The 16,386-nt window shown below is 32.7% G+C and overlaps 1 protein-coding gene across 2 annotated transcripts in view; it reads left to right on the forward strand.

Annotated features, from left to right (window-relative positions):
• The window catches only part of LOC140439741 (DDB1- and CUL4-associated factor 10 homolog), a 388,500-nt gene extending 372,854 nt beyond the window's left edge, over positions 1–15,646 (forward strand). For both annotated transcript variants that reach the window (XM_072529869.1, XM_072529868.1), the window contains exon 7: positions 15,097–15,646. In XM_072529869.1, the coding sequence (XP_072385970.1) occupies positions 15,097–15,476 (380 nt within the window). In that variant the 3' untranslated portion in view covers positions 15,477–15,646. The remainder of the gene's footprint in view (positions 1–15,096) is intronic.
• Positions 15,647–16,386: the final 740 nt, after the last annotated feature.

The raw sequence follows: 16,386 nt of genomic DNA on the forward strand, positions 1-16,386 counted from the left end.
CCCGGTGAATCTTTTTTAGTATGAGTCCTGCATTCAGAGCTTGTTTTAGATTGCGATAGTGCAAAGTGTACTATTTTCTGTGGTAAAGGGTGGTCATAAGTTTTGGAAGCTTACTTCTTGGTGGAACACGATGTTCGCAACAAAAAGGTAAATCTCGATGTAAGTCATGCAAGTGTTCTGGGTATTACAAATCCACTTGTAGTATGTACCCCATATCCGCGTCGTCAGGAATGCTAAGAACATCAATATTGAGGTCAACCCACTCGAAACCTCCATATGGTGAGAATTGAGACATTGCTCAATCATATAAATTGTTGACATCTAAATATAGCAAATATTTACCAGGCTTTGATGGATCATAATTATGCATGTATTTGTTATTTGCCTCAGAATATCGATTACTTACTTTACTTATGCCACCTCAGATAGCTTTCTCAATAAACATGATTTTATCGATATCATTCAGTAGTTCAAGTTTACATCCAGTATACTTTAGCATTGCATCCCATGAAAACCCTGGCATGGTATAGTACCAAGCAGAATCAAGACCGTATGTGGCTCGACATTTTTGTCGAAAATTTTCAAAAATGCATGTCAGTAACATAATATCTGTCTTCATGTACAACATGCTATATTCCAAAATATTTTTAATACCGAACGACTGCCAAACTGTTTGTGCATGATGATACATATTTTTGGAGATGTGTTCACCTGATAATGAGCTGTAAAATTTATCAATTGATGGTAGTTGTGTTTCATCAAATTTATTGAAAGAATCAATATATTCGTATGGAAATAAGCCTTTTCTTTTCAATAATTTCATTTGTTCGGTAATCTCGTTTGGAAATTCACCAGCTAAATATCTTAAATCCTCAGGTTGTAATGTGACAGCCAACTTGTCCAATGACGAATTTAAAAATCTCAGTGAATCCACAAATCTCAGCCTTATGCTGGATTTGGAATAGTTTATTGTAAAAGAAATATACTTTTCCTTATTTATTGGTAGTAGGCTGATACTACCCTTTTTCGCTAGATCTCTAATCATCATATGTGAATCGTAACCACTGAGATTATGAAAAAAAATTGGGATCACGAAAAGTTTTTTAAAATTTAAATTGCACACTTGGTGTGCGAATCCTCGGAAATCTCCAATAAAATGATCATGATCACGAACAATTACATCCTTATCTGAAAACATTTTTTCTCAAATGTGACAATTAGATGCATCATTAAAACTGGGTGTAGCAATGATAGGTACAATAGCTTTAATTTTTCCTTGCACAAATGCTGCCAACTTAGACATTTCTTCGGCAAACCACTCCATGCAATCTTCACCTGCGTAACTTCGGTAAAACGACAGAGATTCATCGTAAGAACATTTTACGTAATAACCTGCACTAAAGGCCTTATGCTGCTGATATTTAATTGTTTTGCATTTAAACCGACTGTTTTTAACTTTGTGCAACATTGACTCAAAATCAGCATAGACGACAAAAGGAGTCGTTTGTTTATACATATGATTTTTAAGTTCAACATTCTGATATGATGGAAATGAAACTTTACATTCATTGATTTTCTCACAATATTTTGTATGATCGTTTAATCTGTCAAAACTGCTAAAATAATTCAAACACCTGTCACATAAAAATTTTTTACTACGATTCTTACTCAACTGACTAGACATGAGTCGAGACATATCTTTAATCATACAATAATGATATCTAATTTCTACAGATTCATCGTGAACCATAGCTGCTTCGTAGTCATTCAATTTTGGAAAATATTTATCCTGCACAATCAATAAATTTACATGTTTAGTTAATTTGGTTTTGCATAACCTTACCGGTGTTGTTACGTAAAATGTTCTCTCTTTAGCAATTTAAACCTCCACAACCATTTGCTACATTGAGTAATCAAGATAAGAAGACTGCTGCGTACTTGGAGAAAAACGTGCATGGTCTTCGGTATTCTAATGGAGATGTTGAATATTCCAAAATAAATGTAATACTGGAATCTAAGTTGTTGTATGCTGCCGACTATATCTACGTTCGCGGAGAACAAAAAACAGATTTTTTAAAACAGAAGTGTCACATGATTGGCGTATTTCCCATAATTATCGATGTTTGCAAGTATGATGGTGCACCGTGGTACAACAGGAAAATTTGTTGCAGATTCAAATGCTTGTCACACAACTGGATTATTTTTCTGCTCTTCGATAAATGTGGATCGCCTCTGCCAATGGTTTTGTGAAAAGATATTACCTATGTAAATTGGATTTTTTTAAATAAAAGAATAAAATTTTTGCTTTAGTTTTATTTTAAAACTTTTCCTTTTTTTACATATTTATTTTAATGCAAGATGATTCGCATTTGCGATTTACAAAAAATTTTATAATGATATTAATCGTCAGAAATACATTCATTACTAATATGATTGTTAACAGTATAATCGATGAACCATATTGAGCGATGACACCATTATTAGTTTTACACCATTTTGAATCACTTTCAGTGTTATGTCGTACCGGAGCTAAGGCCATATGGAAATTTTAAAGTTGTCCAATATTATACAACATTACGCAATATTGCACAATACTGCGTAATGCCGCTTCGGACGCTCTATGTTGGGATCTCGTCCTGAAAAGGACGAGATCTATTTGTTTATTTTACTGGTGGGTGAAATAAAACTCAAACTGTAAGTGGAAACAAACGACTCAGCCACAGAGTCTAGAAAAATTACGCAGAGCCCCTAGAGCGAAGTGCTCTAGGAGCGCCCGTGAAGGGCCGACTTCGACTGACTTGAGGTCCGAAATATCCCATATTTAAAGAAATTTTAACTTTTATATGAGATTTTCGGACCTCTCGTCCAATAGAAAATTTAGAAAAGTGCCAGAAGGAGGGCGATGCGCATCAGGGTGCGTATTATATTGCACCAGGATGACAGTTATTTGGGGATATTAGCCTGATCTTGTAGAATGCTCCTCCTGACTTTGGTATCGCTTTGAAAAATACTGGAAGCTGTCCATAATTCACCACTTCATGATCCATTACGGTACATTCAGTTCGATTACAGTCAGTTTTTCCATCATTAAAACATATCGCCATGTTCTTAACATTGTTTGGAACGTTTGTATAAAGGACATTGTTAACGATAGCTGTGAGAACGATGAATGATATTGTTAGTTGAGACATCTTGTCGACCGAATTCTTTTTAATGGGTATTGTGTTTTTGGTAGCTTTCTATCAGACAGATGAAACTCTGCAAATCGTTTTTTAATTTTCGTTATATCTTCGTATCACTGTATATCCACCTTCAACTTTTGTATTTTTTTGCAAAACTCTTCTAGCCTGCACTGTACGAGCGACATCAGTTAAATAAATGACTTTCATTTAAACCCCAATATAAATAATATTCTCGATAATCCCAACTGCTGTGGTATTATTCTAACCTAATTATTTGGTTGTAATGTTTTACAAATCCAATAAATAATATTTATTGTACACAAGTTTTTCGTTGCACCCTGTATACATAAATATACATTTACTTTACGGAATGTCGCCCATTAACCTTGCATATATAATTATACACAATATTTGGCGTCATATTACGTCCGGTGTAAAATTGCTAATAAGCTGATTCTTGAAAAAAATTATTGCAGGTGTTTCCGGCGACCGTGTGAGACATGTTAAAAGGAAATGCACATCCGCTGGTTGGAATTTTTATAAAGATTTATAATTTTAATTATATATACGATGTTAAAATTACTCGTAAAATATAAATTGAAAAATAAACGAATTTTTGCTATTACGCTAATTGCTGTGGATAAAATATATATGAGGTATATTAAAAATTACTCGTAAAATATAAATTGAGAAAATTTCAAAGTTCTTACGCTAATCTTCGTCTATAAAATATATACGAAGTACACACTTATTCTCTTTGTCTGTCAACGTTAATTCGTCTTCTTCTTTTCGGCTGTGAATTCGTCTTGTTTTCGGCTGTCGCCATTGGTGTTCGTCGAGCCGTATCTTCGTTATTATTGGGGGAATGGGGGGGTGTTTGGGTGTCTTTTCGTGATACGTCTCTACCAGTCGTTCTCGTTGGTGTATGTTGAGGCGTATCTTCGTTTTTATAGGGAATGGGGGGGCGTTTGGGTTTCTTTTCGATTATGGGGAATGGGGGGGGGGGGGGGGTTTGGGTGTCTTTTCCTGATAGCCTCCACCATTGGTCGATGTACGTCGTTCTCATTGGACGTCAATGCAAACTTTCCCATTGGGGGCGTTCCTATGTCACCATTGGTCGGGAGACACGAGGATGAATTCAATTCGATGTCATGATGCCGCTATTGGACATAGATACGTTCTGACATCACGAGTAGGGCGTTTTTATGTCACCATTGGTCGAGGATATGGTCTAACGTCACGAGGGGACATTCCTATGCCACCATTGGTCAGGCGTTTACTTGGGGGGCGTTTTTGTGTCACCATAGGTCTACGATATGTTCTAATGTCACGAGGGGACGATCCTGTCACCATTGGTCGAGGATATGTTCTAACGTCACGAGTGGGGCGTTTCTGTGCCGTCATTGGTCGAGGATATGTTCTAACGTCACGAGGGGACGTTCTTATGCCACCATTGGTCGAGGATATGTTCGAACGTCACGAGTGGGGCGTTTCTGTGCCACCATTGGTCGAGGGTATGTTCTAACGTCACGAGTGGGGCGTTTCTGTATCACCATTGGTCGAGGATATGTTCTAACGTCACGAGAGGACGTTCCTATGCCACCATTGGTCGAGGATATCTTCTAACGTCACGAGTGGGGACGTTCCTATGTCGCCATTGGTCAGGCGTTTACTTGGAGTCGTTCCTATGACACTATTGGTCGAGGGGCGTGGCCTAGAGACACGAGAGGGGTACCTACCTCACCATTGGCCGAGGGCGTGGCCTTGAGACACGGGGACGTTTCTACGTCACCAGGGAGGCCTGACCTAGTGTGACGTCACTTCTGCTCCAGAAGACACTCTGTTTATCTACTCATATCCATCCTTTAGTTCAAAGAGTACAAACACCATTTTGACACCAGATTGATTTTTTTCTAAATACTAAATGCAAGTCTGAAGCTAAGCAACTAACATGAAAATGATCGGATTCAGCTTTTAGACATTATTTTTCAGAGAAAATTAATTTAAATACTCTGTAACATGTTCGACAGAGTAGCAAATTATATTTTGGTATTTTATAATACCTAAACCATAAGCAATAGTAGTCATTAAGTGCGAAAGTTTTAAAGTTCTCATCAAAGTTAATTTTAGTCTTTACAATATTCATCTTAACCTCTTTTGCCTTTTTAACATCTTTCTCTCCAGCCACTTTATATGTATATTGCTTTGAACGAAGACCTACGAAGTGAGTCATGATTTTTTAGTTATTCTTATCTTTCATTAGGCGGGGCACTTTTTTGTTTACTAATGGAATATTCCAAGGATGCTTTGGAGGATAACCGCTTGTATCAAATCTATGAATGCCAGCCTTAATCATTTCCTCGTATATATCATTACATTCAGTTTCATAAATTAGTACACCAGTATCAATATAAAGCAATTTATTTTGATTAACTGGGAATTTTTGTAACATATAGTCATAATGAAATTCACTTATGCAGGTTTTAGAGAGTTCTAAGATTGCCATTCCAACATACAATGGTTTATTGAAAATAATTTCAGTTTTCTTTAATTCTACTGCCATTAATGATTGGTCAAAAATACCGCGACTATGAAACTTCGGGGTAGTAATCAAATTTCGAGCACCTACGGGCCCCTCCCATTTATTGACTAATTTCACCAGCCTATACTTCCTTAAGTTTTTTATCGTTTTTCCGAATACAGCGTTGTTCATGAGCTTGTATAAGTTTATGTCAAAGCTTGTTTTAGAGCATAATTTGAATCTGATATATGCTCATCGTTCAGTTTATTGTAAATGTTTTCTTTGTCTGGCAATTTTGTTTCATCCAACCGTTCAACTTTATCTAAATAATCATAAAAGAACACTCCGTTTTTAGTTAACAACTTGAACGTTTCATCATCTAAATTTGGAAATTGTTTTCTTAAAATTCCAAAATTTTCTGGCTTCAAAGTTGAAACAAAGCTATCTAATGAACTCCCCATAAATCTAAAAGTATCAATGAAACGGAAACTAATATTTGTCTTTTTATGTTAAACTATGAAACTAATATATTTTTCTTTGTTGACCGGTAAAATGGAAATGTGGTACATTTTTGCTAAATCCTTTATTATGAAATGCAGGTCGTAATCACTCATATTGTGGAAGGCTATTGGAACCACAAATGATTTTTTACAATTTAAATTGCACCCATTGTGTGCAAAACCTCTAAAATTGCCAGTCAAATGACAATGGTCTCTTACAATTCGATCCTTCTCCAAAAATTTTCTATTGCAAATGTGACATCTCTCAGTAGAATCCACTAGGAAACTAAGTTCCTGCAGCTGGCTGTATACCATATATCACAAAATTTTTTATTTCAAATCCTTTATAAAATGTATATAATAAAATACCCAAACGGGCTATATCACAAATACATTACAGAACGTTTTCGAAATGTAAATTCCATCATCAGTGTAACAAAGTATACATGCTATGAGCCACTAAAATGTATGGGTGAAAATCCGTTAAATGTTATTAATTTATAGATATGTTACATTATATGTTATTACAAATTAGGATGTTCAAGTTACCGTTGGAATTGGTACCATGGCAACGTATGGCTAGGACAAACGAAATTCATAGGTTACATGGTCCTGAGACAAAGTGTCTTCGAGGAACTGTTGATAACAACGCAAAACTATTTTTTTTTATCTCTCAGTAGCATCTTTTAAACTTACTTCAACGTTCATGGGTTGAATATTTATTAATTTTGAATGATTAAATTGAGATAAGTTGTCAATTTCATGTGAAAACCATGGCATACAATCCAAACGTCATTATCGTCATAATTGCACTTATAAAATATAATCCGGCACTGCACGCTGTGTGTCTTTGATATGGATACGTTGACATAGTTGATGCTGTTAAGTGGGATGCGCGAAGATGAACGAGCAGTGATTCAAAATTTGTGTGTACTATCTATCACATAAATATTTTTTTCCATGGTGTTTAGAAAGTTGTGAGTTGACAAGCTTGACTAAATCTTTTATCCAAATGTAGTGAAAATATATTATATCTTCATCACGTCCATCACTCCATGGTCCGACGCTGTCCACTTTATTTCTAAAATAATATTTATTTTGAACTATTAACAGATTGGCATGTTTTTCTCGTTTTTGTTTAGTTAATCTCACAGGAAGCCCAGAAAAATTGAAATGCTCGTCTTTAACATTTAACTCGAAAACATTGACAGAAATATTTTCATTATTTTTTTCAAAGAGGGAAATTTGATTTAGAGTTATTGGAAATGTTGAAGGTATGAAGTAGTTTTGTTAGCGTTTATGTTAACTGAATATAGTGCTGATACAATGGCCCAAGCAAAACAAGCCTGGTCGTTATTCTTAACATTGATATAAGCTCGCTTTTAAGTAACTTTAGGATGCAATTGAATATACGATGAGTCTCCTTTAGTCATATCAAATTTATTAATGTTTATTTCTAAAAATATAATTTTATTCAGTGCCCAACCACGTTGAGATTTCTCAAATTCAGATAAATCGTTCAAAACAGCATCTTTAACGTAAACTTTAAACCAATATTTAAATCGGTAGTTACATCAATCACTTCATTTTTAGTTTTAAACAATTTTCTTTCTAAAATTTCCACCTCTTCATTTTTTTTGATAAATTCCCCAAAAAATGTAGTATTTACTTTTAGTGTGCCCATTGTTTTTAAGTTGTATTCATTTTTTTTTTAAATAGTTTAAAAGCATCAACAAAAACCTGTAAAATATCTTTATGCTCTTTATTAATAATTATTGCCGTTTGTACTCTACTTTGAAAAATTGATGCTATATTTCTACAAACAACTTTTGCTTTACTTCTACGTCTATTATCTAACCCACCGCCCTGAACAGAATTTAAATTTTGAAGTATAATTACAAATCTTTTAAGGATCTCTACATTGGTTTGAAGTTTTCGTAGTGTCTCTATACTTAAATCATCATCCTTAATAGCTAAATTGCATAAACATGTATATGTTTTAACTTGTTTTATCCAATTTTTTGGTTCTCTATCTGTACAACGCTTTTTTAAAAAAAGTAATTTTTCAGTTTTATCAAATTTTTAAATAACTCACTACTAAGAATAGTGATTTCCTCAGAATTCATTTTTCAAAATTTTGAATATGAAAAATCTAGTTTTTTCTTAAATTTTAATTATTTCAAATGACGCTGCTTGATTTAGCTTGCCCATGCTCGCTAGGCTTTTGAAGACGACAGCGTAATTTTCAGTCTTCAACTGATCTATATAGGGAATTTAGTCCTCGGTAACCCGCTTCGGTAGAAACCCCACAGTTTCCTCTAATTCTCGAAGATCCGATTGCCCAAATGCAGTGTTGACGATTTTACAGTTTATTATTTTAAATGGTTTGCCAACTTGCAATTGCTGTAGCTTTCTAATCGGCTTCGACTCCTTCTGGATAACAGAAACTTTGTTTAGTTTGTTTAAATCCATCTGAAATAATTGCGAATGTCAGTTCATTTACTACAGTGCAGATTCTATTATTAAAAATTACAATATTTTGAAGTAAATTAATAAAATTGCAACAGTAAAATGATGAAAAAAGACATTGACATTATAAAAAGCCGAGGCTACAAATCATAGCTATATAATACGATATATTACATACGAGTTTTTACAGATCGTAATACAAGATAAACGTGGACTAGGATAAACGAAATTCATAACTTAAGAATGTACACAAGAATACCAACAAATACCATGCTCCTGTGTCTCTTGCAGGTCTGAGGTAAAATTGCAACAGTTAAAAAGCTAAAACTAACTCAAAATTGTAACAGTAAAACATAAAAGATTAAAACATTAAAATGAGAAACAAACAGAAACTACAAAATCATAGTTATATAATAGGATGTGTTACATACGAGTTTCTACAGCTCGTAATAGAAAGTAAACGTGGACCAGGACTCAAACGAAACTCAAAACTTAAAACTCATAACTTACAAAAACTTATTATTTAATACTAAAAAATATCATCTTTGCTTATTGGCTTGCTAATAACCGATATGTACGACGTATCTACATTGCCTGATTTCCCCATTTATCATCTTTTGTTACTAAATATCTACAAATACCATACAATTTTCACTCATCTTTTCACCGCTTCTTCTTTCCCATTTCGAACACACACCCCTCTGGCGTCAGTGGAGGCTTTCTTGTACATTTACACAGGCCCCAATGCTACCTAACCAACTCTGCCGCATATTATTCATTGCAACAAACACGTATTTTCTACTTCTCACCATTTTCAACCCTATGACGACAGGGTGTACTTCTTCTATACTTATACTTTTTGTACATCACCCCCTACATCCCCAGAGGCTACTTCTACGGCCCCAACGCCACTTACCTAGGCATCTAACTGTCCGCCATCTTGAATCTGAAATTCTCATATTTCCTCTACTGGTGTCATTAAGATAAATATATTAAAATAAAGTAGTTGAAATTGCGCGATAGTTCGATCGCCGCCATACCATTGTAAGGAACAATGTTACTTTCAAATTCAATTATGGAAAAAATCTGCTTAATAGTGCCTTCAGCAATGTGATCTTACAATCGTGAATAAAATATATCGAGCATCTAGTGAAAGAAGAAAAGAATATGTGGAACCTTGATAACTTCATTGAAATTACCATGGAACCAGTAGTTGTGGATCTAGGCGAAGATACTACTGATGAATCTAAAGATGACATAGATGGTTCAATTTAGATTATGTATAATGTTAGTTTTTATTTGAACATATTTTTTTATATATCATGGAAATAAATATTCAGTTAAGGTGACCCATTTATTACTAGTAGACATTCGTACCAAGAATTGTTTAAGTACGTAAGTTTCAGGTTTACCTGTGCTAAAAGTTATTTGACTACCCTTTTTCTAATCCCACGTCATTAAATCTCATTTGATAATAGGAATTAAATTTAATCCTTGAATCAGTCATAAGTTTATTAATTTAAACGGATAAAGGGTTTTTCCCAAAAAATATATTTAACAAGTACTAGTTTTCTTTATCTAAAGCATCTATAAAATAAGAAAATAATTTTTATGACAATTAATTCGTACTAAAATCCTGGTATTTTTTTTAATAAAAACCGCACGCCTTTGACTTGTCGATTTCCTTTCTCCTCGAACCCGCAAAGGTCTACATTGAAAATATTAGTCACTTTATACAATTTTGGTACTGTGCTGTAGATTTTTAGAAATATTTATTTTAACAATTTTTACAAGTACAAGTTTATTATAAGAGAACATATTCTAAACTGAATTATACAATATGAACAAAAATTATTAGAAATGCAATTCCAGCTAAACCAGTGATATGCTGAAACAGCATACGCCTCTTGAGCAATGTCCTATATCTATTTGCATACACTGCCGATTATTCACTATAGCTTATTATAGAATTGTGAATATGTAATGACTGTTCAATTATATAAACTGTTTTATTTTGTTTTTGGGAATGTATACAATTTATTAAATTTTTATTAACCACGAGCTGTAAGTTTTTTTTTATTTATATTAGTTTAACTAAATTAAAATTTTTATTATAGATTTTCTTGAGAAAGGAAATAAAATTTCCGAAAGCTTGATTAAGCTCTAAAGAGTTTAACTTTTATCCCAAAATAAATTGACTTCATTCCCCAATAATAAAAACAGTATATAAATATATATATATATATATATATATATATATATTGAGTTTCTTGAACCGTACTATATTTAATATAGGTTTAGGTTCAATAAAATATATATTACATGTGGAACTAGATTTTAATTTCCATTGTAATCAACGTTTCGGCAGGAAACCCTTTCCTTTTTCAAGATTCTAAAATGTACATGTATAAGACAAACGGTTATTGTAAAATATGTATATATATATGACTTACCAAAACGTAAAACGGGACACAGACATTAACGAACTGACAAAATAAATAAAAGTTGATATCTGATATCTCATGGTTTACTGTCATTAGTATACGAGGTGAGTCATAACTATTGGGACATAGACTAAGGACAGGTTATTTGGACCAAAATATGGCTATTGGGCCAAATATGCCTTAATAAAATGTTGCTGAGAAAAAAGATACAGGGTGTTAAAGTTAATTTTTGTTTTTCGTTTTTTGCTAATAGTTTCCCTGTATATTTATAAATTGCTATCAAAATTGGCACAGAGGCATAATCTTAGACAAGAAATAGTATTTTATTTACAATTCCACTATCAAATACCAAACTAATAAACAAAGTTGCAACTAACGTAAGGTTTCCGTTTTGACGATAAATCAAAACTAAACACACTTTAACTTAAAAGAACTCACAAAAACTCAAACCAAATGTTCTACATGGTCTCCTCCCATTTCTATGCCTTTCCTAATTCTTTTTATAAAGGATTTTCGGACGTTAAAAAAAATATTATTCTGTCCCCTTATAAGATTAGCTGCATTTTGAATGTATCTCCAAAGTTCGTCTCGTGTATTAATTTCATTGGCATAAACTAAGGACTTCATATGTCCCCAAAAATAAAAATCTAGCGGGTTGTACTTAGGACTTCTTGGTGGCCATTGAAAATCACTGCCTCTGCCAATCCATCGTTGAGGAAATACGTCATTAAGATGATTTCTAACAGCTAATGAAAAATGAGGTGGCGCTCCATCCTGCATAAACCACATTTTTCTTCTTACATCCAGTGACAGATCATCTAAAATATCACTAAGAGTATTTTCCAAAAAGAATAAATAAGAATCTTCATTTAAATTCGGAGGAAGATCATAAGGCCCTAGTAGTTGGTCGCCTATAATGCCACACCAAATATTCAATTTAAACTCATGCTGAAAATGTCTAGCTTTAATAGCATGCGAGTTTTCTTCTTCCCAATAATGACTATTTCGCCAATTAAAAACCCCTCGTCTGGTAAAAGTTGCTTCGTCGGTGAACATAATATTCTCAATAAAGTGTCTGTCATTGCGATGTTTATTCAGAATACGTTGGCAAAACTGTAACCGTCGTGGAAGATCTGTTGGAAGTAAATTTTGAACAGGAGTGAAGTGATAAGGATGGAGGTTCTCTTTTTTTAGAATTCTAACAATAGACGACTGACTTACTCCTGTTGCTGCTGATAGATGTCGTGAACTTATTTCAGGATTTTCATCTACTCGAACCAAAAGTTCATCTTCTTGATTAGGTGTGATTTGTTTCGGTCGACCACCCCGATTTTTAGTTTGAAATGACCCAGTTTCACCTAAACTACGATATAATCTTGCAAAAGTTTTGTGATTTGGTTGCCTTCTGTTTGCGTATAACATTCCATACCTTCTGGCTGCCGAGCGACCGCAAAAATTTTCTTGTGCGTATACGCAAATCATATCTCGCATTTCTTCATTAGTAAAATGATTGTGACGAGGCATTTCAATCAAAAAAAGTAATGATTACTTTTAAAAAGTGCAACATTACACTACACTGTCACATCAAAAATAATTTACTCTGAACAAATGACATTTACCAACAACAATTATCTGACAGTCCAAAGCATACTTTTCATAAATGAAATAATATTTGAAATCCTTTTTTAAGACTCTAAGCAGTTAGACTGCGTTTTTATCGAAAACGGTTTAAATTATTTTTTAAATTATCATGTTTAAACAAGAGTACCAATTTTACGTAAAAATGATGTTTACGTCATATTTTCTAATAAAAATTACTAAAAAGTTTCATCAGAAAAAGTTTAGACTCAATTTGATCATTAGGAATGATCCACGTGGCGCCCTCTATGACAAAACGTAAAATTGTAAATAAAATACTATTTCTTGTCTAAGATTATGCCTATGTAATTTTGATAACAATTTATAAATATACAGGCAAACTATTAGCAAAAAACGAAAAACAAAAATTAACTTTAACACCCTGTATCTTTTTTCTCAGCAACATTTTATTAAGGCATATTTGGCCCAATAGCCATATTTTGGTCCAAATAACCTGACCTTAGTCTATGTCCCAATGGTTATGACTCACCCTGTATAATTATTTTTATATGACCGTATCTTTGATGTTTGCGAAAATGGTAAAGTGGAGATATGTTATGACTTTAAGAGCTTTTTATGGTGTTATATTTATTATTATTTAAATCAGATTGAAATATATTTTATTTAGGTTTTGTGTATCTTTTTTGTCATTTATTGCGTTGGTATTTCTTTTTATTTCTATTGATTCGTATATCTTCCTCTTCTTTTTGTTTCGTTCTGTTTTTAAAATTTTGATGTCTTCAAAATCAAATTTATGCTTCTTCTCACTTTCATGTTTTGTGAGCGCAGTGACGTTGTTCTTGTCATATTTGTGAGAGCGAATTCTGGATTGAAGCAGTTGACTAGTTTGACCTTCACAGTTAATACATGGTATCTCGTAAACAACATGTGATTTTTTAAGTTTTGGAGTTTGTGTTTTTAGTTTTGTGAAATATTTATTTAAAAGGTTGTTGCCTTTGTGGGCCACTGTTATATTATGTTTGGCTAAAAGATTTGTTAATTGTTCGGATAAGCCTTTTATATATGGAAGAGTTGTGTAATTAGTTTTGATACTGTTGGGTTTGTTGCTATTTGTGTTGTTATAAAATTTATGAAGTCTTGATTTGATAAATTTTATAACAACACAAATAACAACAAACCCAACAGCATCAAAACTAATTACACAACTCTTCCACATATAAAAGGTTTATCGGAACAATTAACAAATCTTTTAGCCAAAAATAATATAATAGTGGCCCACAAAGGCAACAACCTTTTAAATAAATATTTCACAAAACTAAAAACACAAACTCCAAAACTTAAAAAATCACATGTTGTTTACGAGATACCATGTATTAACTGTGAAGGTGTCTATATCGGTCAAACTAGTCAACTGCTTCAATCCAAAATTCGCTCTCACAAATATGACAAGAACAACGTCACTGCGCTCACAAAACATGAAAGTGAGAAGAAGCATAAATTTGATTTTGAAAACATCAAAATTTTAAAAACAGAACAAAACAAAAAGAAGGGGGAAATATATGAATTAATAGAAATAAAAAGAAATACCAACGCAATAAATGACAAAAAAGATACACAAAACCCAAATAAAATATATTTCAATCTGATTTAAATAATAATAAATATAACACCATAAAAAGCTCTTAAAGTCATAACATATCTCCACTTTACCTTTTTCGAAAACATCAAAGATACGCTCATATAAAAATAATTATATACTAATGACAGTAAACCATGAGATATCAGATATCAACTTTTATTTATTTTGTCAATTCGTTAATGTCTGTGTCCCGTTTTACGTTTTGGAAAGTCATATATATATATATATATATATATATATATATATATATATATATATACAAAAAGAGAAATCAAACGATTTCTACCTAGCGAAACCGAATTCAAATTTTTACCACTGTGTTTCCTAAAACTTGCGAAATAAATAGCTGGATAAATTACTCGACAAGGGAATCTAAAATTGCATTCCACATGCCGTTCATCCTGGTCAAAATTCGTAGTGAATTCAGTTTCTGGTACTCCAAACGAAATAAGTAATAAAACATAATAGCCACTGCTCTGTGGCTATACCGTTCTGAGGAGACCTAAAGAGGTCGAAATACGTATAAGCGGCTGTCGCTGCCCTGTATCAAAACAAAAATCTAATACCGTCATTATGTCATATATATACATATTTTACAATAACTGTTTGTCTTATACATGTACATTTTAGAATCTTGACAAAGGCAAGGGTTTCCTGCCGAAACGTTGATATATATATTTTATTGAACCTAAACCCAAGAAATAGTAAATTTATAAATATAATTTGTTAATTAATCTTTTAGGAATAAACTCATCCTACAATACGTATTTTCAACAACATCCAAACGACCGTAACAAAATAATAAGCAACCTTCCGAGACTGACTCATTACCTTAAAGAAAAGAATGTGGGCAAAGGTTTTATTAAAGAAGTGTGCTTCTCTTCCGATGGTAGATTAATATGTTCTCCTTACGACAAAGGTATTCGATTGCTCGCCTTCGATGAGCAATGTAACGAACTGTCAAAGTGCATACCAGATCAACCAACAGAACTTAAGACTGCCGTTGAATTAAACGATTACCACAAAGGCGTAGTAGTATCTTGCAAGTTTAGTCCTGTGCATCATCAACTTGTTAGCGGTTGTTTAGGCAGTGAGATTAAATGGTACCAACCAGTTTTATAGAACTAATGATGTACTGTAATTAAATTTTCTTTTAATAACAATAAGTTGTTCGTGTTTGTCAATAATAATGCCTGAACTAAACAAATGTTTAAAACTGTTTTATATTTTGAAATACACTATTTAAAGTACTGTAGAGTGTTTTTAATAAATAATATTCTGTTTGTAATGCATTTTTTTAAGCCGTTTGTTGTAAACCGGTCGTACTGCATCCAGTTGGCCTATTGTATATCTCGCATTCTATTAGAATACCCATTCCAAGGTTCTGGAACCCTGTATCACCTTATGATGGTAGATTATAGACGATATATAGAGATAATTCATAATGTCGTGGACCTGACGTCATCATTTAGTGACGTCGATCTACGGACGAAACAATAATATCAGGCATTGCTAAAAACATGCAGTTCTCTTCAGTGCGTTATCGTAGCGAGACAGAGGCGAACTAGTTTTTTGCGTTAGTGAAATAGCTTTAATATTTTTTATTTTTTTTTTTGTGAAGAATCGTTTTTAATATTTTATAGTGAGGTACTATTTATATTCAGTGCGTTTCAAGTCGTTTTTAACATTTTACAGTGAGATCCTAAAAATGTAAGTTAAATTATGTTAATTTTAATATTTTTTTGTAAATAACTTACCTATATGTTTTGTACACTTATGACAAATTAATGAATTAAAAAAAAATCACTTTTAAAAGTGTGTAAAATCTGATAACTTTATTGTTTATTTTAATATTTTTTGCAAAAAATTAATATGTTTTGTAAAGGCTTATGATAAATTAATGAATTAAACTGAAAAGTTCTTTAAAAGTGTGTACAGTATTTAGTTCATAGAGTGTATAAAGCCAAAGGGGCTCAGCTAGAAATTAAATGCTTCACACACTTTTAAAGTATTTTTTTTCAATTCAGTTTTT

The sequence above is a fragment of the Diabrotica undecimpunctata genome, chromosome 4 (genome assembly GCF_040954645.1).
Source record: "Diabrotica undecimpunctata isolate CICGRU chromosome 4, icDiaUnde3, whole genome shotgun sequence".
NCBI classification, from domain to species: Eukaryota; Metazoa; Arthropoda; class Insecta; order Coleoptera; family Chrysomelidae; genus Diabrotica; species Diabrotica undecimpunctata.